Here is a 25,025-nt window from a genome sequence, read left to right as displayed (position 1 = left end):
AAAAAAATACAGATAGTCTATTTGTTGAGACAAGTTATAGTCATAGAGAATCTACACTATCACACTATAATGCACAGGGCGCGTTAACGTTACTGCGAAACCACATGCTGGACCTAGTGTTATAAAAAAATCTAAATAATTATTTGATATGACGAATCGATGTCTGTAATGACCATGTAATTCAAATGATGCTTATCAACGTAGCAAGATATGATTATACGAAATGATGGCAATGAAATAAATAAATGCGATTTATAAAACGACGATTTAAAAAAGGTGACTGCCCAAGATCGGGATGGTTGGCGTTCTATGGGGAGGCTTTCGTCCAGCAGCGGACGGCAAAAGACTGAAAAGTGAAAAACTGAGTTTTTTCACATTCTTCGAAAACCACAACCCAAGCAGTCCGTCACGAGAGTCAGGTCTCAGTTAATTTGAAAGTCTCCTAGCTAGAAATGACGCGTGTAAAAGGTAAGACATTACACCAATTAAATTTGATATATATCCCTATATGTTTACACAAATAAATCCTGCAAATCATGATTTTTTCGCTGACGACTCATATCTAAGAACTTGCAAATCATGATGATTAAGATGATTTTTTTTTAAATAACGTAAGATATTAATGGGAACGGACAAACGAATATTAAACGCTAACGCTGTCACTATTTTATAGCTTATGTTATTTATTTATTTGTCAGGAATCACAGCCAAAATTTTTTTTTGTTACAGGCAAATAGGCCACCAATGCCCAATAGACATCGTGCCACCAATCTTGGGAACGAAGCTGTTATGTCCCGTGTACTTAGTTACACTGGCTCACTCACCCTTCAAATAATAAATAGAATATATATTATTGCTGTTTAGCGGTAGAATATCCGATGAGTGGGTGGAACCTGACTGACTAGTATAGTGAAGCTAGCACAAACCCCTATCCCCTAGAAAATAATCGGATGCTGCTTGATAATTTATTAATTTAAGTTATTCATCTCGTATTATAAACAGGGTATGTAAGCGTCAGCCGCTTATGTAGTGATTGGTCTAGTTATCAGCAAAGGTATAGTATCAGCTAAGATTACTTTTTAATTTTAATTTAAAAATTTAACCTACATATATATGTAGTTAATATAACAGTGTATACATCCTCAGTTAGATTATATTTAGTTTGATCTCATGTTTTATTCTTAAATCAAAGATTTAAACAAGTTTCATATTAATGGAATAAAGTTTAGTGGTCCAATACTAAGAATGTACCACAAGGATCAATTTTGGGTCCTTTTCTATTTTTGATATATATAAGTGTTCTTCGTTTTTATGTTAAAGATATAGCAAGGTATTTATGGTATTATATATTTATTTATATAAATTGTTCGCTGATTGAACTTTTTAAAGTTGGCAGATAATAAAGCCAATTACCTAACTAACTTCTATACCAATTAACCGATGACAATTGGTATATATACGAGGGCAAGACGCGTGCCGGGTTTGCTGGTAATTATTATTTAAACAATAACTGTGCAATATTTTGAGAGGAATACAATTAATATTTTTTTATAATTATATTTTTTTATACAATCGTTACCAGCCATTACTTTTTTGTGGCGAAGTTATATTATATATGCTTCAAAATTAAACATTTTTTTTATTAAAATGGTAAGTAAATGCAAAATAACTATTCTATATAATTACTAACTATAAACCTAACTTCCATAATATAACATTATCTAGTCGGCAAGGTCAATATTGTTACATTTAATGATGTTTGAAAAACATCGACTGTTTTTATCGATAGTTACGCTAATGTATAATTTAAAAAAAACTATACGTAAAATATAATATCCGTTGTTATGAACTATCAACGCCCAGATAAAACAACTGAGTCTAGAAATCTGAAATTTGGTTTATTTTATAACGTAAGCCTCAGCAAAAACATTTAAATATTTAAAATGTAAATATGAAAATACCCGTACGAAGGCGGGTTTAGTAATAATATAAAGTTTACATAAAAAGTATCATTTTCAAATAATTTTTGTTTTTTTTTTTTTAAATGATCGTAGAATACATTATGTATTATGTTACGAAACAGCTTTATCTTCATTAGTGTTATTAGGTCAATAAAACTTAGGAGTTTGTTGTTTGTTTGTTTGAACGTGCCATCAAGAACTATCAGTCCAATTTCAGTTCAAACGAAGAATGAACACCTTTTTGAATATACCGCAATGTGTTGAGTATAAGTCATTGTTTTAGAATGCTCCGTTATATACAAGACAGGAAAAGAATCGCACAAACGCCTTGGTAAATTCACTGTAAAAAATCAGTCATTTGCAGCGTCATCAATCGCCGCAACGGCTGCATTATAACTATATATAATAAAGCCATGTCTAATATATGTACATACACACATATATAATACAGGTATGTGATGTTGATATAAAATTTCAAAATTTAATTACCAATAACTATTCATTTATTTAATTCAAACTTTGGTATTCATTGGCAAAATAATTATCAATTATGTGAACAAAGATTAATTATTTTATATTTACATTTTAATACTTTACTTAAACCGGTTATTCATTTGGAATACGGAATAAATAAAATACATAAGGAGTTTATAGAAAATATATACACATACTTAAAAAGGTGTGTGAGAATGAGAATCACTTCCATCACTATTTCATGAAAGTATCAAATCGCCTCGTCATTTTCTTTTACATCACATTATTATTTTTGATTTTTTAACGAATACGATACCAACTACATACGTTATCTTACAACTCCGGGCCGCGCCATTCGGCGCGAAGTCGTTAGTATCTATGGTAGTGGCCGAGAATAACTGTTTTCAATTACGTATACGGTGTAAATAAGTCAAAAGAAAAAGTTAATAATGCAAGACTAGTGCTTGATTAAGTGTCTCAATGTAAAACATATAGATTAAATTTACTTTGTTATTTCTTAATAAAAATATTTTAACAAGGAATAAGTTTCGTAACTACCGCGATTTTTTTTAGTCTTCCTAACTTTATGAACATTTTACTAAGTGTAAATAATTCTTGAAAAAATGAGTGAAATAAGACAAAGAAAGGTAAATAGCTTAATTACGTACTATTAAATAACATAACCTCAACAACATGTCAAATCACTTCTTAGTTTAAAATGTATACAATTATTTTAAATTCTACAAATATAAGTTTAATTTACTAATATGATAATAATGAAGTCACTTTACCTTTACAATATTATTAATCGTTTTGAATCCTTGTTGGCACAATTAATATCCTAATCCAAAGTTTTTTTGCCCTACCACTTGCTATGTTTTGTACGGGAATGAAAGTATTAATTCAGTAGTAAAATATAACTTATTACAGTAATTATGTACAGTTTTTAATTATAATTATACAATTTGATCCCTGTATTAATCTCGTTGATAAATAAAAACAAGCCCTTTCTCCATTGACAATGTTGCCATCTGCTAAAAAAACTTTTTACAAGCAAAATTAAATGTGCATAGGTGTTCATTGTGAACTTTCTAATTTATTTATTATTTTAAAAACAATAAAAAATGGTAGTGTTATGTCACAAATAATTTCGAACCTATAGACGTAGACAGAGAAAATAATAGACTAATAGAATATTTTAGATAGAGATACAACTATCATAATTTTTGTTCCTTATCGCGTAACCACTACGTAAACTATCTTCTTGCTATCGCTTTAATATGAAATATTAGAAGATTATACACTGAAAATACAATCGAAGATGTGATATAAGGATTTTTTCTCTGATTTTTACTGGATTAAAATCGTTTTCTAACATAAAAATAAGCAAAAATTTAACAAAAAACACATTGAACGCACCAACTGTCAAGTTTGTTTCGCTACTTGAGTAGCCGACCTTGATAAAGCTGGTTACACGATAAGGGACAAAAGATTTGATAATTTTATCTGTCTAAAATATTTGTAACGTAATTTTCGTTCTTTTTTGTGCCATGTTTTGACTATAAATACGTTGGGTATTTATACGTATTGTAACGGACAAACATTTTTTTTAAATCAAAATCAATCGAATGAATATCGGATTTATTTGTTGGATGATCGAAAAGTTTAAATTATTAGGAATGTTTTGGTAATTCATAAAATTCCATCGGATTAATGTAATAAATCTGTTGGATAATTGTATACGTTGGTTTATAGTCATAACTTAGTCATTCATATTGACAAAAAGAAATTTATTTTTATTTATTTAATTTTAAAGGTTTTTTTTTTTCATTTAATACTAGTTATGACATTAATAGATAGACCTACTAACCACTTAAGAAACCTGAGTCAAATTCTTATTCGGCGGTGTGTTTTGACTTGAGGGACGTATTTAAAACATTACATACGGTCCATCGTAATGCGTAGACAGAGAAACAAAGTTAATTTCTCTGTCTACGTCGTAATGCGATTTCGGACGACAGACCGTAATTCAACAGCTGTCTATGCTTTTCTACGTCGTAATAGCAACACTTTTCAAAATGACTTCAATAGCTATTAGGTACAAGTGGCTACGTGCTGTCACGTTTTGTTTTTTGAATATTGACAGTATTGTGATTATTTATATTGCCATGAACACGAAGTTATGAACTAAAGTATGCTGTTTTACTTTAAATAGCACAAATAATACATTTAAGTTAAGGTTGTGATGTACATTTTAACCCGATATGGGAAAATTCAATACCTACAGGTATTTAGAGGTAAGGTTTTAAAATTTAAGGGTAAGGTTTAAAATCTTCTACGTCCGAAGTAGTATTTTTTAAACAAACCATTTTCATTATTTAAATTTTAGACAATATCGCGATACATATAATACTATAAACTACGATATTACGATAAACTATATATAATATATAACTATATATATTAATATAGTTATTCAAAATATACTTAAAACGGTTTTTATTTACTTTCAATGCTTAATTTTATTTATTATACGAATTTGAAGAAGAATTAATGTTAAAATTATTAAATACGAATATACTAAACTTTGATAATATTATTTATTATATTATCATATATGAAAACCTTCAACAATATAATAGATAATTGTAATAAAATGCTATCAACATCACAATACTATTTACCCAGTTTTATGATAAAACAACTATTGAATATTAAATATTGAATCTTAAGTTATAATTTCATTCATATACAAGTGTTCTACATGTAACCTTAGGAGTTGAATTTAGAATATCCTCTCCTAGGACTGACTTATATCACAAAAGGTATTCTTGTGTATTATTTCAGTCTATTAGACCCGACTTAGGCTGTGAGTTGTACGTTAGTCAATCATTTTAAAATTTTCTTTAGTAGATGTCAAAATAATAATAGAATGAAATGAGGATTAACTTGTATCCACTGGCATATACAAAAGTACACAGAAAACATACTTTTTTTTTTAAATAAATATTACTAGTATTTAGATAATAGTCCAAAAATATAGTAAACCAACCTGTCACTAGATTATAGTTTCCTTTAACACTTTGCTGTGAATATAACTGATTTCACATAGTAAAATAGTATATATTTTATTTCAGTTAAAAGATGATACCTCATCGTCACATATCAACATAAGGGCTAGAACCTTAAAGCAACCAAGAAGGCTAAAGAAAATATTTATTTTTCTTCTTATATTAGCACTATGTGTTACATATTTTTTGGGTAAGTTACATATATATGTTTTTTATATGTCCTTAGCAAGAAGGCTTTTTAGTGTATTACTTTTAAATTAACATTTTGGTGGTATGTGTCATACTAGGTCTTGTACCGATAGATTTATTCCTATGCTATTTTTTTAAGTTCATTTGACATTTAACAACAACAGTTAAACCATAATGATTTTTGAAAAATAGCTTCAGCCTTTTAATTTGGTGATCCTTAGATCATTGCTGTCACATTTTAAGTAATTAATTTTATCATACAAAATTGTCCTTTTTATATTACTTATATGTATGTAGTTCAAAAACTATTTGGTGACATTGATGATGGTATTATTATTATAGTGTAAATTATATGGATTTTCTACTTGTACTTATAAAAAAAACGAAATAATTACTTTGTATGATGGTCATATAGTAGTTGTACTCGAGTGACCCATGAAGTTTTGTCTTCTTCTTTCAAAGGTCAAATTACTTACTACAGAAAGAGACAAATATATTTTCATAAATACAGTGTTTATAATATATTAATGGCTACCAGATAGCTAACTTAAGGATGTTAACAATGGTAATTATCTAAAAAATTTACTATCATGGGTGATCATTTTTGGGTGTGGTAACAATAAGTGTATTTCATGCTTGGCGATGAAGGCAAACATTGTGAGAAAGCCTGTGTTTGTCAATTCTGCCACACTTGAAACCAGCAACCAACACTGGAGAAGCATGGTGGAATTGTGATCGAAATTAAGATTTTTTAAAATTTAATTATTATTGTAAATAAATTGAGAATAATAAAGTGTGGTAGGTAGAAAAATCTAGCATTAAGTGATATGTGATCAGCGATTGTCCTTGGTGCGATACGCAGGAGTGTTAGCTGAGACTACTGTTATAATACCTGTTTCCAATGTACCAACATTAACATCTATATTGAATATTATGTAAACATAAATTATATATGCATGTAGGTGTGTGCGTGTGCATGAGTGAGAGTAAGGCTTGGTGGTAGGGCTTTGTATAAGATTGTCTTGTTAATTACTACCCACTCATCAGATATTCTTCTGCAAATCAATCAAGTGAGTGAGCCACAGTAACTACAGGTACGATTGACATAACATCTTAGTTCTCAAGGTTGGTGGCGCATTGGCGATGAGATGGTTAATATTTCATACAATACCAATGTTTATGAGCGGCGATGACAACTTGTCATCAGGTAGCCTTTTTGTACATCCTCCTACCTATTCTATATAAACAAAAGAGACATGTAGAATGTTTATATGATAGTTTCTATGCACCGTAATAGCACCTACACAGATCTATTTTATACGAATTTAAGTAAAAGAAAACAAAGTTTATTTACCTTATATCACCATCATTGTTGTTATAGTTTGTTCTCGCGTAAATCATAACTTAGATTTTTGTATTAGAGTTTAATCTAACAAACAGATATTGTTAAATGTTTATTGTTCTGTGTCCCAGTACCTTATGGTTGAGTAGAAAACAATTGAATATGAGTATAAAATATCACCATGTTTACAGGCTATAAAATTTATGATGAAGTGAATATTGTGCTGTTTTATAGACTTTTTTACAGGCTTAGGGTGAGGGTAAATTGAAAATTTTCACTTTTTTTTTTCGTTTTTTTTTTTTTGCATAAGGTGTTATCTTTTTGGGTTTAATAATTAAGGTCTGTTTCAATTTGCCATATTGACCATAATGTATATACCTACGGTTGATGAATTAAAGAAACTTTTAAAGAATGTTTGTTTGCTAAAAGCTGTTTAAAGCTAATTATTAAACGGATGATAGCAAACCTTGGGAATGAAACTATTGACTTGCCGTTATTTCTTTCCGAAGCGATGGTAGATCTTTGACAATCAATAAGCCTCCATGTTAAATAAAGATTTTGTTTCTTGATTTAAGGACTCATCGGAAAATAGAAAGGTATAAAATTCGAGGTGTAATTTTTTTTTGTAAAACGTACCGTCAACATTTACATAGTTAGTAGTTGGTTGACTGCCTCGTTAGTCTCGTGGCTAGATATAAGACTACAGACCCCGAGGTCCTGGGATCAAATCCCAGGTCGGGCCAATAAAAAGTTATTGGGTTTTTCTGTCGAAAATTCTCAGTAGCAGCCCGGAGTCTGTAATTTGGAAGTGTGTACACTCCCGTGCCTCCGAAAGCACGTAAAGCCTTTGGTCCTGCGCAGGAACTCTTTCCGGTCGCGTCGGATCGCCGTCCCATCCGATTATGAGAGTTAGGAAATAGAGAGTTCACCTGTGTTTGCGCACACACTTGGGCACTATGATATCTCCTGTGCAGTTGGCTAATCTCTCCTTAGATTGGCCGCCGTGGCCGAAATCGCTTCGGAGGGCATCATTATTATTACATAGTTAGTCAGTAATCCAAGTCACGAGACTTGCGACTTGGATTTTCAGCTTCAATTTTACTTTAGTTCTGATGACGGTTGCGAAAATAAAATAGAAAAATTCACGAAGATGTAGCTTCAATAAAATTTATGGTAAAATATATTTTTGTAATGGACTGAGATCAATATAACTGGATCTTTGGCACAAACAGTCTAATATGATTATTATTGTCCAATAAATTTAGGATAGTTCTTCAGTAACAATTATCTTCATATCCTTAAGGAACTTTGATCTAGGCGTGTCATGGTAAATAGAATTTAAAAATAATAATAATAAAAATGATTGAATCATGATTAAACCTTTCATCAAATATTATAATTTTATTTTCTATTTTTATTCGAATAGGTAAGTAGTTTATTTAATCAATTGTAAAATTCGCTAAATTAGTTCAATCATGTACGTGGCTTTACAAATCTGAAGCGGCCGTAATTCAATGAGCAATTTTAAACGTAACTCAGCTATTGCTCAATAGATATAAGGTCTTAAATCGCGTGTTTAATACGTGTTAATTTCAATTATAATACACTAAAGCACGGTGAGGTCGATTTATATTGAAATCAAGAAAAGAGAAACAAGGACGGAGATAAAAAGTGACAGAATTTAAACTGTTTACATGTATATTCAATATTAAACATATTGGCATCTCATTCTATTTTAAATAATCTTCAAAGTTAACGGAAACCAAAGTCTAGATTCATTGGTACAAATGTATTGGACGGTGGCCACTTACTTTAGTTGTGATCCTGTGATCACAGATAACACATACTGCTAAGAATTATCGCGCCATAAATAATGTCAAACGGAACAACGGTGCTGACATTACTGATTTTAATAACAGGTAATTAAATTGCATTAAATATTTTCATTATTGCATAATTTTTTTTATATAAATTATCTGCTATTAATGTATGAAGAATTATCGTAAAAAGTATTTTAAATGTGCTATGAAATGTCAAGTGACCCACTGTTGGGCTATGACCTCTCTTTTTGATTTTCAACAGCCACTTGCAGGTTTCCTCACGATCTTTTCCTTCACAGCTGAGCACGAGATGAATTACAAACACAAATTAATTTATATATGAAAGTTCAGCGATACTTTCCCTGGTTTGATCTCGGAGTCGTTTAGGAACCATTACGGCGCATTTAATAAAATATACCAAAAAGATAATAAATTATAACGTTTATGTAAACAAAAATAATAATGGTACATTCCAAATTCCATGACGACATTGCTAAAAAAAAATCTCTTTTATTATGTATAATTTTGTTGGTGTGATAAATGCAATGATTCAGAATTCAATTGTTAGCATTATAAATGTTCTCTATTATAAAACTGATTGAGGCCGTACTATTTTTGAATATATGTGTTGTGTGCCAATGATATATATTTAAACATAATTATAATGGTTTATCCGCCAAACGGAATTGTAGTAGCGCGGCGTGGTAAGCTCTAAACTTCCGTAGAGAAGAGGAATGTTTTTGCCAGCAAATGGGATATTTACAGGCTACTTAACATTCGTCTAAAGTCTATGCGTTACGAAAAATACTTAGCATCTAGACTTTTTTTTTGTAAGAAAAAAAATTGAAATAATCGAATAAATAATTGCGTTGTAATCGTTTCGATAAACACGACCAATGCAATGCAAATATTCTTTTTCAAGATCAAGTCACATTATAATAATAATAATATCGTGGGACGTCATTCACACACGGCCATCTGATCCCAAACTTAGCAGAGCTCGTAATATGGAAACCAGACAACTGATATAATACATATACTACTTTTCTTTAGTAAATATGTATATATTATATACTTATATAGATAGATAATTACACCCAGACTCAGGACAAACAAACATGTTCAAGCACACAAATGTCCGTCCTGTGTGGGAATCGAACTCACAACCTTCGGCTTGAAAAGTAAGTATCTACCATCCACACAAACCGGTCCATTGTGTCGACATTTATTTGTATTTTGAATCGCGCTATAGTTATATACTTACCTACATAACGCTTGGACTATTTAAAACATTTGAGATATATAAAGCCATCTGACCAGCAGGACATATTCTGTAGTTTTATTCAAAAATTATATGAGTGCAGTGCTTTAATACATGACTTAATTGAAAGATGACAAAAAGAAATAGGCGAAAAATCTCATAGTGCTTACACTTCATCTAACTACATATATAATATAGTCGGCTATGAGATATTGGATTCAGATAACGGAATAGACTTTGTATCGTTTGTATAAGAACGTTTACATGCTCAGTGAATATCTGTATAAAGTTAAAGGGCGGATGTGCTCGCAGATAGATTCATTCGAATCAATGGAGCAGATTCCGCGTGATTGACTAAATAAATAAAATGTAAATTTGTGAACATAAAATTATTAAAATACAATTAAAATAAAAACAACGATGTAATCAATTCGATATAATGTCACAATATTCTTTAATTTTATTCGCAATTCATTAAAAATTAGATTACATATACAACAATGAACGCCTAGTTTTTATTATTACTTATCGTTATTTACAATAATTATCATTTAAATATCATACGAAGTTAATTATATTTCTTTCGGTGGTAGGGCTTTGTGCAAGCTCGTCTGGGTAGGTACCACCCACTCATCAGATATTCTACCGCAAAACAGCAGTACTTGGTATTGTTGTGTTCCGGTTTGCAGGGTGAGTGAGCCAGTGTAATTACAGGCACAAGGGACATAAAATCATAGCTCCCAAGGTTGGTGGCGCATTGGTGATGTAAGCGATGGTTAACATTTCTTACAATGCCAATGTCTATGGGCGTTGGTGACCACTTACCACCAGGTGGCCCATATGATCGTCCGCCTTCCTATTCCATATATATATATATATTTATATATACATTTTCTTATACGGATATTCAACAGTAAAGTCGAAAGTACGATTCTTCGCAATTAGACAAAAATAAGTTGTTCGGAAAGAAATACCTCAGATTTAAAAAACTGCGAACGAAACAGCCTTTTTTATTTTTACGATTAACTTTACAATTAAATAAATTACAATAAATAAGTTATTAAAAATGTTTGGAGGTGATAAAATATGTATTCCTTTTTTGTAATATAAAAGCACATGAACGTTCCTTATCATTTTTTTTACATTTAATATTGTTACGAAAAAAATCCTATCCATGTATAGCTCGGTAATAGATCCAACGAGTTTATGATTACCCTTAGTATTTATAGTATGTATGAAAACGAATAGATGAAGTTGAAGAAATAGGGTGTTAAAAACTGAATCATAAAATCATTTTCACTCATCAGATATTCTACCGCAAAACAGCAGTACTTGATATTGTTGTGTTCCGGTTTGCGTGAGCCAGTGTAATTATAAGCACAAGGGACATAAAATTTTAGTTCCCAAGGTTGTAGGCGCATTGGCTGGCTATGTAAGCGATGGTTGACATTTTTTTTTTTTTATATTCGCCGGGAGGGCAAATGACTCTACTCCACCTGATGGTAAGTGGTAGTAGAGTCCAAACGCGACGACGGCCAGTACAGACGGGAAAAACGTTCTGCACTAGCCACCTTCGCCTTGCCGGCCCGCAAGATGCCTCTTCACGCCTCGTTTGAAGGAACCCGGGTTGTAAGAGGAGGGGAACACGTGAGCTGGTAAGGAATTCCATTTTTTGGAAGTGCGACAAAGAAAGGAGTTGCCAAATTTCTTTGTTCGCGATGGAATTGATGTCACAGTTAGTCGGTGACATCGAGAACCAGCTCGCGTGGACTTAAGAAGGAAGGGGGAAGCAGGAATTAGAGAGAATAATTCCTCAGAGCACTAGCCGTGATACAGTCGATAGAAAGCGCTCAGTGCTGCTATCTCACGACGCAATTGTAAAGGTTCAAGGGTGTTTGTGACCTTTACGTCGCCAATAATGCGTACGGCACGTCGCTGCAACCGGTCCAAGGCCTCAAGTAGGTACTTAGCGGAGCCATCCCAAAGGTGCGAGCAATATTCCACGCAAGACCGTACCTGTGTTATGTACATCAGGCACAGTTGTTGTGGCGTGAAAAAGCGCCGCACCTTGTTCAGAACTCCGAGTTTCCGTGAAGCTGTTTTTATAACAGCCTCGATGTAATCCTTTGGACTAAGGTCGCAGCGAACGTCAATCCCCAGCATGGCGATTTTGCTTTGCATCACCAGCGGAGTACCACAGAGGGAGGGAAGAGGGGAAAATGTTGACTTTTTCGCCGTGAGAGCGCATACCTGTGTTTTCTTGGCATTAAACTCAACAAGATTATCAGAGCCCCATTTGGCGATGAGCTCTAACGTCCTATCGAGTTCAATGACAAGATCCTTCCGCCTCTCCTCAATTTCCGCCCAGCCACTGCGCGTCCGTGGTATCCACCATGCACTGTACTATCGTCTGCATAGCAATGTATGTTCCCAAGAGAGAACATATCATTGATATGCAAAAGAAAGAGTGTGGGAGATAGCACAGATCCCTGGGGGACCCCAGCATTCACTACATAGAATTGTGAAGCGCAACCATCAACTAAAATACGAAGGCTACGCTTGTGTAGGAAGCTGGCAATCCAGGTGCATAGCTGAGCAGGCAGACCATATGCCGGCAGCTTGGAGAGAAGACTTCTGTGCCAGACCCTGTCGAAAGCCTTGTAGATATCGAGGCTGTCAGCCAACGATTCTTCATGCTTGTCAGCTTCACCCCAGAGGTGTGTTACGTACGCTAGAAGATCACCTGTGGACCGTTTTGGTCAAAACCCGTATTGACGATCATTAATTAAACAGTGATCTTCTAGGTAATGGATCAGTTGGTTGTTTAGAATCCGTTCCATCACCTTACAAAGTACTGAGGTGATAGCTATTGGCCGATAATTTGCCGGGTCAGACCGATCCCCTTTTTTGGGAACCGCTTGCACATTAGCTCTTCTCCAAGCCTCCGGCACACATCCCGAAGGGAGAGAAAGTTGGAACAGGCGCGTTAACACAGGAGACAGCTCCGCTGCGCACTTCTTCAGCACTATGGCTGGTATTCCATCGGGACCGCTAGCTTTCCGTACATCAAGTGATTGCAGCTCCGCACGCACATCACGTTGCCTGATTTTAATGTCAGGCATCGTATGGCCACATGAAGGTATTGTAGGTGGCAGGTATTTCTTACAATGCGAATGTCTAAGGGCGTTTGGTGACCACTTACCATTAGGTGACCCATATGCTCGTCCGCCGTCCTATTCTATAAAAAAAAATTAAAAAATAAGGCCTTGATTGAATTTTAAAAGTCTATATAATATAATTTAATCTGTTTTTCAGCCAATCAGACTCTACTCTCATATATAATTTATTTCGCTTTGTCTTTCAGTCTTCACAGATATGCTGTGTCTTCGTTGTATATTTCTATCAGTTTATAATTTGATAGTTTTATGTGCCTACATGTTTTTATTTTCAGGCAGCATCACAATCTAAATTTTTAAATTAAAAATTGTTGTGTGGCAGTTGTTTTTCTCGTTGTTGTCAATTGATCTCAGTGGGATTCTGGATTCGTAGGCTTGTCTGGTTGGTTTCGACCAGCCTATCCAAGATGGTAGTCAAGTGTGCCCTTTTCACGAGATACCCTCTACGTCGTCACTATCGTCGTTTAATATACGAAATAATATTGCAACCACATCCATGGACTGTTTATATATGTATCATAAATTCCAGGGTTAACTTGTTCCACCTCATGATTCGTTTCATCTATGATTTATCAAGAAGTTAATTCCCGTGAAATGTTTACGCTCGATTTATTTGTACACAAGGATGTTATTAACGCGAATCGAATAATTACATTAATTATATACACATACTCCATGTTACATAGATAGTTCCGGTATAAAAGTTTAAGGTATTATTTATTAGTCTAAGTCGAAGTCAATGTCGAAATTTATTTGAATATAGAAGCGTCACTCTTTTTTTTTGAATTGTCAAAAATCTACCCCCGTTTCGGAAATAAACACCTCAGACCTGAGAAGAACTAACTTAGTTTGTCATGTGTGTATGTGTGAGCTGAGTGTGTTAGTGAGATTAATGGCCTTAAATAGATTCCGAAGCAAGAGCTTTGTAACTTTACTGTCAAAGTGCCAACTTAGAAAACTTGGAGCCGAGCTATTTGCCCCGGAGCATTAGCCCAGGATCTTGGGTGACCTAATATGATATGTCGTGTAATGTCGCTCTAATGGTAAATATAATATAGGACACGGTAGTTATTAAACGAATGTCGTTTTTTTAGGAATTTTCGCTGGGCAGGCACAGTGGTTCGATGGCCTGGCAAAGAGTCTTGGATACGAGAGCGTTTATCACCATGCGGTGATCATAGACGCAGGGTCTTCAGGGACCAGGGTACTGGCTTATAGATTTAGAGTACCTTTCACAGGTAAGGATTTTTATTATTTCATATTGTACGAGTATTGTATTTTAATAGTACTAAAAAGATTTTTGTCATAATATATTTATATGGTTTTGAGTCTATCTGGGAAGGTTATTTGCTTTACTAATTTGCTCTACGAATTATTTAAATTTATAAATTCTTCATGAAAATCAACCAATTCTAATGATGATATTTCCAGTATTCGGACAACCAAATTTGGATTTAGTGGATGAACTCTGGCAAGAGATAAAGCCGGGCTTGTCATCCTACGTAGATGACCCTGAAAAGGTATAATCATTAATAGAACTGCCATATTTAATTTTGTAATACAGATACTTACTGAGGCATATCTAACTTTGACGTATAGGAAGTCTCCGAATGGAAAAACCTTCCTCTCCTTTAATGGGAATGTCGGGAGCCACCACGGTGCTCCATGGTTAATGGAGTACACACGTGGCAGACCGTCCACCGATCGATGCGAGTTTTCTCACGATGCTTTCTCTCATCGCTGAGCACGAAATGAATTATAAATTCAAATTTAGCACAGTGAAAATTCAGTGCTATCACGGGCTTTCACGAATGGTTCATCGCGGCTCGGAAGTTTGCGTCAGGAGTGTGATGGGTGTATGGCAGGGCGCGGAGTCGGTGCTGCGGCTGGTGCGGCAGGCGGGGCGCGTGGTGCCGGCGGCGCGGCGCGGCGACACGCCGCTGCTCGTGCGCGCCACGGCCGGCCTGCGCCTGCTGCCGCCGCTGAAGGCGCAGCTGCTCATCGACGAGGTCTCCAAGGCCATATCCAAGTCAGTTACTTATGTATACTATACATATTATGTACTATATTCTCGCATTTTTAACTGCAGTACTTTAGCTACCTCGTTCGGCACCGTAGTATACGGCCCGATGCTATATTCAAGAAATGATTTTACTAGTAGGTATGACAGAGTAGCACCTCTGAGAGGATTTGCTGTATAAGTTTTTAAACAAGATTTTCAAGATAGACTGGCCAACGGCAAAGGACTCGTAGTGCACAAGTGTGTGTGCAAATACAAATACACTTTCTTTCTTCACACTTTATAGTCCGATGGGACAGCAACTGTCACGATCGGTTTAAGTTTGAATGCATGAACAAATACTACGTGCTTTTCGAGGCACAAGGGTAACATTTCCAAACTGGGACTTTCTCGATAGAAATCTCAATAACTTGACTCAACCTAGAGACCCAGGACCTTAGAATCTCCGGCGTTAAACTAGTCTTAACTAACGCAGTTCCGATACTATAAACTTACTCGATATCTTTTCCTTAACCGCCGACAGTGATAAATTATAAATAAATTCCGAGATCCAAAGGTCCCGATCTTGTGACCTTCGGTTGGGGATCACGTGTAACTCGTAACGATCGTATTACTTGTCTAGTACAATGCGTTTATGTTAATTGTTTATACTACAATGATATAAGTCAGCCATTAATTTCATACATAAAACTAGAATATTATTTAAAACCATAAAACATATGTAATACAAAACACTTTTCCGTGACAGTATTTAAGAATAATATAATTATATAGACATGACCTCATACACTTTTACTTACAATAGAAAGATTTTATTATGTACTAATCTTCGGCAGCGGCTTTGCTCGCGTTTTGGTATTGTATAGATGCTTAGGCGTAAAAAACGTAGCCTATATCCTTCTTTAAGGTTCGAACATGCTTCATATAGAATTTCATATAGTTCAGCTCAGCTGGTTTAGCCGTGAAAGCAAAGCAGATGAACAGACTTTTGCATTTTTAAGATAATTATAGATTTTCACAAAAATCGAAAACAATAATGTACGTTAATCAACGAGCACTTATAAATCGTCATCTTACAATATAAATAATTTTAAATGCTATCAACAGTTTGGCGTGCAGATTATGTCGAGATGAACGGACGAGAATTCGTGATATTTATAATTTAATCTTTTTTATCGATGCGTTTATAATATATACAGTAACAGCCTGTGAATGTCCCACTGCTGGGCTAAGGCCTCCTCTCCCTTTTTGAGGTATGTAACTTATTTCACCACGCTGCTCCAATGCGCGTGGAATACACCTTTGGCAGAATTTCAGTGAAATCAGACACACGTAGGTTTCCTCGCTATGTTTTCCTTCACCGTATATCACGAGATGAATTATAATAGCGACTTAAGCACATGAAAATTCAGTGTTGCTTGCCCGGGTTTGAACCCACGATCATCGGATCACGTTCTTACCACTGGGCCATCTCGGATAATATATGTATATAAAAGAATAACTGACTGACTGACTGACTGACTGACTGACTGACTGACATCAACCGTAACAGTCTGTGAATGTCCCACTGCTGGGCTAAAGCCTCCTCTCCGTTTTTTGAGAAGGTTTGGAGCTTATTCCACCACGCTGCTCCAGTGATGATGACATCAACGTACAGTCCAAACTACTGGGAATAGTACCACGAAAATGTGCATACGGGTTCCTTTTACACAGAAAATTTAACACTTAAGCTCGTGAAAGTTTTTGAAAATCCTATACTTTTGAAGAGAGCTAAGGATATTAATATTTAGTAATTCTATATCCGAAGCGAAAACCCCGGCAAAGTTGTAGTCGTATATTATATGATTGATGAGATATGAAAATTATTATGTCCGTACTTTGTTTGTTAAATAATAATTAAGATTTGTAATAAAGGTAATTTTAATTAGTAAAACTAATTTACATGTTTATTGATGCGATCAAGCGTGCGACGCCCATTTCACGGTCCGTGTATAATCTGCGTGCCAAAATAAATAAAGTAAAATAAGCGGGATATAATTAATTTAATGTATTAATGACCAATTAAAACAAAGTTAACCAATTTTTGATTGCAATATTTTTTTTGATATTAGAGTTTTTTTTTTAATTTGCAGATCCGGATACCATGTTGGTCCGAATAGCGTGGAAATCATGGAAGGTTCTGATGAGGGAATATTCATTTGGTACACGGTCAACTTGCTGCATAGTGAGTTAATGTACATTTTTTTTAAGCTAGCAACATTTATGTGAACGTAGCGTGATAATGTAAATCCTGTTCATATATCTGCAAGTGTTACCAGTTTACACAATTGGTTATCAAACTTTTTTGAGTACTTAAGGTGGCGCACCGCTTTGGACTTTTTTTTATTTATTTATTTTTCGGACTGTGTATTGCTGTTGGCCCTACTGGCCTCTACAGCGTCACCGGGCGGGATGGGCGAGTTAAACTCGGCCGGATGTTGGGAGCCACACGAGGGGCTCAAGAGAGACGGACGTCCTAAGGGTGCCTCCTGTGAGGCCGGACCTCGGCTTAGGACGCCGTTGAAATTGGGAGGGAATGACGTGTGCATTATAAACAGCACCGCTACGGACGTGTCTGAGTTTTCACATACAATACTTCCCACGGTTGCGTCAGTGCGAGTCGGTCGGTGACAGTCCGTGAGATCACGCACCGTTGGAAGCCACCTTTAGATGCTTCGTTTTTGTTGTAAAAATATTATGTGGAGTAGGAGTTAGTTTGTTTTATTCGAATTTAATCTGACCGCTTTTATATAATGCTAGTATATACTTTCATTCTTTGAGATATACATAGCGGATTGTGTCAATCCGGTGGTGCTTGCCCAAGTTCAAATCGCATCTTCGGTTAAAATTCACTAGCTCTGACTACTGAGCCATCTCGGCTTTTGTTTGTATATTTGCGTTTTCTCGTCTACAGACCTAATAGGGGGCGAGACAATGGCTGCACTGGACCTGGGCGGCGGCTCCACGCAGGTCACGTACCAGCTCAGTGAAGAGGACAAGAAGCTGTACCCGCCCGAAGACCAGTATACGGTGCCGGCCGGCGGCTCCAACATCACCCTGTATACACATAGGTGAGGATGTACACATAACTAATATGAATAGATTTAATTTACCTTCTAGAAATTTCGTCGTCGACGTATTCAACAATAACGAAAATTGCATCGAATTGTGAGCAGAGGAAATTGCTGTCTTTGTGAACAGAGGGTATACCGGCAGGTACAAACAGATTTTGGCACCTTTCATCCAAGGTGGCGGCCCCAGAAGTAACTCCTCAAGGTCAAAAATTTGGACTTTTCATCACAGTCCAAATCTTAACGACCTATTTCAAAATTGTTACTACACAATTTTTTGCAATCCAAAGGTCTTTTTTTTATTCCTACTGACTGGACTAAGTAAGTGAGCCATTGTAATTACAGGCGCAAGGACATAACATTGAGATTGAATTGAGGTTTCAAAGGTTGGGGGTGAATTGGTGATGTAAGGGTTGTTAATATTTCTTACAGTGTTAATGTCTATAGACGGCGGTGACCACTTACCATCAGGTGACCAATTCCCCCGTTCTAGTTCTAACTTTAGTAAATGTTTCTAAAACTATTTTTTTTAATTTAATTAAATTATAATATCAATCTCAAATTGTTTACGTCGAAGTAATATCGGGGGATCGAACGGTAAATGTAATAAAGGAAGTGATTTAAAATTTATTTGATCACTTTATCGTAATTACTTTCATACTATGTATACTCGGTAGCGAATCTAGACAGCGCGATTCAGGAATGTGACAGATTAAATCAACGCCATCTATCGCTACCGAGCAGTAATAATATGTGATTAATCATTATTTTTATATTTCGTTAAGTCGAGATGGTCCAATGGTAAGAACGCGTGAATCTTAACCGATGAAAATGGGTTCAAACCCGGGCAAGCACCTCTGAATTTTCATGTGCTTAATTTCTGTTTATAATTCATCTCGTGCTTTTCGGTGAAGGAAAACATCGTGAGGAAACCCGCATGTGTCTAATTTCATCGAAATTCTGACACATGTGTATTCCACCAACCTGCATTAAGCTCCAAAACTTCTCCTCAAAAAAAAAAAAAAGGGAGAGGAGGCCTTAGCCCAGCAGCGTGACATTTACAGGCTGTTACTTACTTATATTTCGTTTCAGTTATTTAAAGCTAGGTCTGTTAGCGGCTCGATACGGCATATTCCGGCTCGAAGCTAACGACAACAATACGAACGAGTTCGTCTCAGTGTGCGTCGACCCTATCGTCCAGAAGGAGAAGTGGACGTATGCCAACAAGCAGTATATTATCAGGTAGGATATATTACATAAACCTGTGCATGAAATGATAAAAATACATAAAATATTAACCGTTATTATGTGCTCTGTGAAAAACAGCATCGTTATGTGCAGCCGATATGATCTTGAGGAGACGTGACGTCATTGGTCGAGATTTAAAATAAATCGAATGTCGCCGAAGTTGTTTTGGATGTTGTAATGAAATTGGTTTTTTTATATAGAATAGGAAGGCGGACGAGCATATGGACCACCTGATTGTAAGTAGTCACCTATGCCCTTAGACGTTGGCATTGTAAGAAATGTCAACCATCGCTCACATATACTTGTGCCTGTAATTACACTGGCTCACACCCTTCAAACCCAAGTACTGCTGTTTTGCGGTAGAATATCTGATGAGTGGGTGGTACCTAAACAGACGAGCTCGCACAAAGCCCTACCACCAGTAGTAGTGGATTAGTGAAATAGTATTGTCTTATAGAGTAATATAGATTATTCTAGAACTGTTCGTAGTGCGTAATACAGCCAAGCTATTTGGTCGTATGAAATATAATGGAGTAGTAGTTTCGTATGGAATATTTAAAGCTAAGGTTTATTCAAATATCTATGGGCTATCAATGTAAGGCGTAAATTATTTATTTATTTTGTACCAGTACTAATAACATGGATTGTTAATTGAAGAGAGTAAAAATAGATAAAGTTTCGTGTTCGTTAATTTTTCTATCACTACAAAGTTATTGAACGTACTATCAAAAGCTACTTTATTATAAGGGAGGGGGGGGATAAGATATTATAATATAATAATAATATAATAGTGTTCATTATTATAGTATGTTTTTTAAGAATAATAGCAATCCCCATTTTAAGGAATTTACTAATTTAATAAGGAGATTAGGAATTTTAATCATTTACCCCTCCAATTAAACATGAAGATTATACTCGGCTTATGTAAGGTTAATAATATTGTTTGCAATAAGCTCCAAACCTTCTCCTCAAAAAAAGAGGAGAGGAGGCTTTTAGCCCAGCAGTGGGACATTCACAGGCTGTAACGGTTACGGTATGTAAGGTAAGTATTTTAATGAATAAGATTAATTCTTTTGATCGAGTTTGTTTATATTTACTTATACCAGATATATTTAAACCGGATAAAAAATATTACACATCTATTTTCAGGCAGCTATGGACTAAATCACTATTTAAACTAAAGTATTACATATTTTCCATTCAAATTGGTCAGTACTGTAGTTCAATCTCAAAAAAGTGAATTTGTCCATTTTACGTTGAATTTGCTTTGGAATTTTGACTTTGTATAAATAACTTAGTCCAAATTAAGAAAATTGAGGCCGCTATACTCTATACTGATAACCGTTCTTCATTTTTCAATAAGTTAAAATTTTCAAAGTCTTTTGGTTTCTCAGAATAAGAACATCTAAGTTGATCGTTTATTAAAAAAATGACGGTTGAAATGAGCTCTTAATAATAATATAATCAGTCTGTTAATACTCTCCTGGTCTACATAATACGAGTAAAACCAGTAAATGTTTAGGAAAGTGACAGTCGAATTGGGATGGTCACTTACATTGTCGATTAGTACCGGTGTGTACCGGTGTGTACCGGTGTGTACCGGTGTCAGCGGTACACACCGGTACACACGTGCGCGAGTGTGACGGGTGCGCGTGCCGGCAGCGGCGCGGCGCGCGCGGACGGCGCCAAGCGCGAGGCGGTGTTCGCGCGCTGCCACGGCGCGGCGCGGCGCTACGTGTCGCGCACGGCGGGCGCGCCGCCGCCCGGCGCGCCCGGCGGCGCCGTCGCCGCCATGAGCTACCTGTACGACGTGGCGGCCGACGCCGGCCTCATCGGTACGTACCTACGGATTAGCTCGTCCGCCTAACCCCTCCGCCGGCTCTACGTGTGTGTGCGCAGACGTGATGCGCGGCGGCTCGGTGTCGCCGGCGCAGTACCGCGCGGCGGCGCTGCGCGCGTGCTCGGCGTCCAACGTGGAGCAGCCGTGGGCGTGCGTCGACCTGGTGTACGTGCTCACGCTGCTGCAGGACGTCTACAAGATCCGCGACGCGGAGCCCATATCGGTGAGTCCGCGGGCGCCGTCCTCGTTGATCGAGGCGTGAGCCGTTGTTTTGTGTAGTAATAGGTTTATGTCCGTTGCGTACATATTTCTATATTGAGAATAACCGACACAGATGAATACACCTGGGATCGTCTTAATTGATTTTGCGCCAAGCGTCCCATTATGTTAGTTCTTTCAATTGTAGTAATGAAAATATTAAAAACACTAACTGAAACAAAATAACTCGGAGACGTTTCTTGAGTGGTTTAATATTCTAGTAAATAATACTTAAGCTGCTATTGATTCGGGCTCATCAAATAATTGGACCAACATCCGATGTTAATAGTACGAAGACATACGCGCTTGCTATATGGCATTTTTGATAGAGGTCCATAGAAGTAGAAAAGCTGACTCGATGTACCGAAATTATTTCCAGTTGTACAAAAAATTGAACGGGCACGAAGTGTCGTGGGCGCTGGGTCTCGCGTACACAACCATAATGAACAGGATGACCAGCGCGTCGGCCGCGTAACGAGCGAACGTTCATTTTCTCGTTTTAAATGAAACATTCACACGATATTTTGCTACTTGATATTTTATATGAGCTCATTGCAAATTTCTCCTTTTATAAAACTTATATGAAAAAGAAATCCAGGAATTATTTTTTTATTTTAACGTTTAAAGTTTTGTTTATTGCGGCCATCTTGTTTTATATATCACACGCACAGCTATTTTTGACGGTATAATTAAGATGATATTTATATCATTTTTTTTATTCCAGTTAAACATATATATTATTGTTTGTTCTATACTAAGTATTAAGAAGTTTGTAATTATCTGTGCCTCTGTTAAACAAATAAATTAAATTTATGCCAGGTACGTCAGATTTATGTAATCGTTGCTACGAACAATAATAAATGAAAAGCAATAAACGTATCTGTAGTATACAAGTTTTGAAAATTTTCTAATTTGTACTCTATTGTAAAAAAAAAGTTATTAGTTTAATGAAAAATAAAACATTATATTTTACAATTTGAATTGCAGAAAATTTATATACGTTGTGGTTATATATATAGTTATATATATATATTCAATTTCACAAGAATCCAGTATTGTTGAATAAGTGAATTAATATTGATTCAAATTACTTACGAATCGTATAGACAAATTATATAATATTTCGATTATAAATACCGATTATTCGAATAATTTATTTATGATTAATCGATATTGGAGATGAATAATACCACTATGGTGCCTGAATTTGACAGTGAGATTTAGCTTATAATAATTTACCGTATAACTATTTTTTATTTACAATTTTACAAATGCAATTCCTAAAGACGTTTACTTTCTACGGTTGTGTATTCGTGTGATTTTCTTTTGAATAAAATTTATGGAATGTCCTATCGATCGATATCGATCTAAGAACTTTCTAGAACTCCATCAGAGGTCTGGTGTTGACATATTTAAATAACGATAATCATAATTTTACGTAATCCATTTTTGTAATTCTTATACAGATTTATTATCTAATTTAATGTCAATGAATAATGATTGTTTTCACATGAACATTATAAATATATAATGAATGAAAATATCAAGCCATAACTTGCATTTAATGACATAACAATTCGCTTCCTAATAAGTAAATGTATTTTAAATATGGAATCATTAAACTTCGACTGATAAAGCTGATATCTATACAAAAGGCTGTTTTTTGTAAAAAAATCTTCCATCGAATTAAAACACACTTATTATCGCGTTTGGAAATCGCAATGACAAAGGTTATTAAACCTTCCGAGTTCATTAAGATTTATTACTCATTTTATATGAAAAAAAAAAAAAATATACGAAAATTTTCGAAGTTGATATAATAGTATTATGTATATGATACATACATTTATGTGTTTATTTTTATTAATTCTCGCAATAAAAAATCTGTGTGCGAGTGAAACAAAAGATATGAATAGTAAACGAAAGAACGAGATGCATGATGTTGTATCAAATGTTAATGCAGGTTAAAAAATCGTTATGTCGATTGAGTAAATTTATTATATAATTAAGTTCAGAATATAGATACGTATGTTATATATATTGTATTACTATATAGTATTATATATTCTTTAAATATATCTAGATAGAAGAATTCACGTTATTCATTCTCATATACATTATATACATAATTATGTAGTTTTTTATTTTAATTAAAACTTTTTTTTCTCTGCACTATCGACTGTTATATATAACACAGAACTGCCTTAAAGATCGGAAGTCTTGACCAAGAAATTTATTCAAAATATCAGTGTCATACTCATCGAGAAATTTCTGACTTATATTGTTTTGAAATTTGAATTCACAGATAACAAATTTGTTTTTATAGGATTAAATTATTTTACAAAAATCATTCAGTTTTACGCATTGATGAATTATTTCTTTAAAATTGTGTATAAAATATAAAGTAATAAAATTAAAGGAATAAAATGTATTCATATATTCATACTTTTTTAATTTAATTTTAATACTTCACTCATACGTTTATTGAAAATTAATGCATCTAAAAAGATTTATATTTGAATAATTTAATTATTATGAAAATAGTATGTAGTAGTAGTATGGTGAAACCAACTTGAACGATTTTAAAAAGCAATAATTATGATATTAACGGGTTCGCGAATTACTGTTTGGCTTAATATCTTAGCTACATGAGACATACAGATGTCGGACATTCGATCTTCGACAAGAAAAATAAAAAAAAAATAGCATTGTAAAAGCAATAGTCAGGCATTGTCATGCTGTTATATTATGTCAGTAATGACAGTAAATATAAGTTATTATGTGTAAAAACTCTTTTAACGAAGTCTTTATTTAAATCATGTATTCATACAAATAAAATTTGATAGAATTAAATATACAGGTAAAGTTTTACATGAAGTCTTCTAAAAACGATTGAACCTACTCAATTTGGTTGTATTCTTGTTCGTAAAATATTTGTACGCGTTGTTTTTAAAAATGATATGATAACGAATTGTTATTGAAATATTTTATGACGTTTATTGTATCTTTCAATTTTGGACGCATTATATAAGAATTTTTGCATTCGCTTTCATTGCACCGTCTATGTATTGTAAATGTATTTAGTGAATTGGTGTTGATGTGAATTGTACAAAATTTAATAAATGTTGGATTTGAAATTGTGTTTTTGTTTTAATAATCCCTTAATCGCCCTTGTCTAATGCTTTAAATATGTGACTTAATAATCAATTATATAGCTTTTTGTACTTTTAAATAGGACGGCAGGTGTATAGGGAA

The 25,025-nt window shown here is 34.6% G+C and overlaps 2 protein-coding genes across 7 annotated transcripts in view; one reads left to right on the top strand and one right to left on the bottom strand.

Moving 5' to 3' along the window:
• The window catches only part of LOC126775262 (zinc finger protein 511), a 12,166-nt gene extending 4,972 nt beyond the window's left edge, over positions 1-7,194 (bottom strand). The window contains exon 1 of one of the 4 annotated variants that reach the window (XM_050497069.1): positions 7,050-7,194. In XM_050497069.1, coding sequence (XP_050353026.1) covers positions 7,050-7,096 — 47 coding nt within the window. In that variant the 5' untranslated portion in view covers positions 7,097-7,194. Of the gene's footprint in view, positions 1-2,632; positions 2,770-3,226; positions 3,451-7,049 lie in introns of those variants that run through there. The other 3 variants (XM_050497071.1, XM_050497072.1, XM_050497070.1) reach the window with 3 other exon arrangements.
• On the top strand, positions 2,782-24,910 carry LOC126775249 (nucleoside-diphosphatase uda-1). Of its 3 annotated transcripts, none has more exons than XM_050497048.1 (11): positions 2,782-3,082; positions 5,573-5,696; positions 14,389-14,532; positions 14,726-14,814; positions 15,160-15,323; positions 17,447-17,538; positions 18,268-18,424; positions 19,517-19,666; positions 21,335-21,507; positions 21,572-21,735; positions 22,150-24,910. In XM_050497048.1, the coding sequence occupies exons 1-11, from the start codon at positions 3,059-3,061 to the stop codon at positions 22,243-22,245; spliced, it is 1,377 nt and encodes a 458-aa protein (XP_050353005.1). In that variant the 5' UTR covers positions 2,782-3,058; the 3' UTR covers positions 22,246-24,910. The 3 variants fall into 3 exon arrangements, with proteins under 3 accessions (XP_050353005.1, XP_050353004.1, XP_050353007.1); XM_050497047.1 differs by lacking the exon at positions 2,782-3,082 and adding an exon at positions 4,541-4,732; XM_050497050.1 differs by lacking the exons at positions 2,782-3,082; positions 5,573-5,696 and adding an exon at positions 8,608-8,956.
• Positions 24,911-25,025: the final 115 nt, after the last annotated feature.

The sequence above is a fragment of the Nymphalis io genome, chromosome 18 (genome assembly GCF_905147045.1).
Source record: "Nymphalis io chromosome 18, ilAglIoxx1.1, whole genome shotgun sequence".
Classification (NCBI taxonomy): Eukaryota; Metazoa; Arthropoda; class Insecta; order Lepidoptera; family Nymphalidae; genus Nymphalis; species Nymphalis io.
Note: the sequence above shows the minus strand (reverse complement) of the source record. Positions and strands in the feature narration are given on the sequence as shown.

Excerpts from the sequence above, each read along its gene's own strand:
- LOC126775249 (XM_050497047.1), top strand. The coding sequence starts at position 4,700 with ATGGGAAAATTCAATACCTACAGGTATTTAGAG. Across the intron at positions 5,697-14,388 it reads ATGTGTTACATATTTTTTGG|GAATTTTCGCTGGGCAGGCA; the intron begins GTAAGTTACATA and ends TCGTTTTTTTAG. Across the intron at positions 15,324-17,446 it reads GTCTCCAAGGCCATATCCAA|ATCCGGATACCATGTTGGTC; the intron begins GTCAGTTACTTA and ends TTTAATTTGCAG.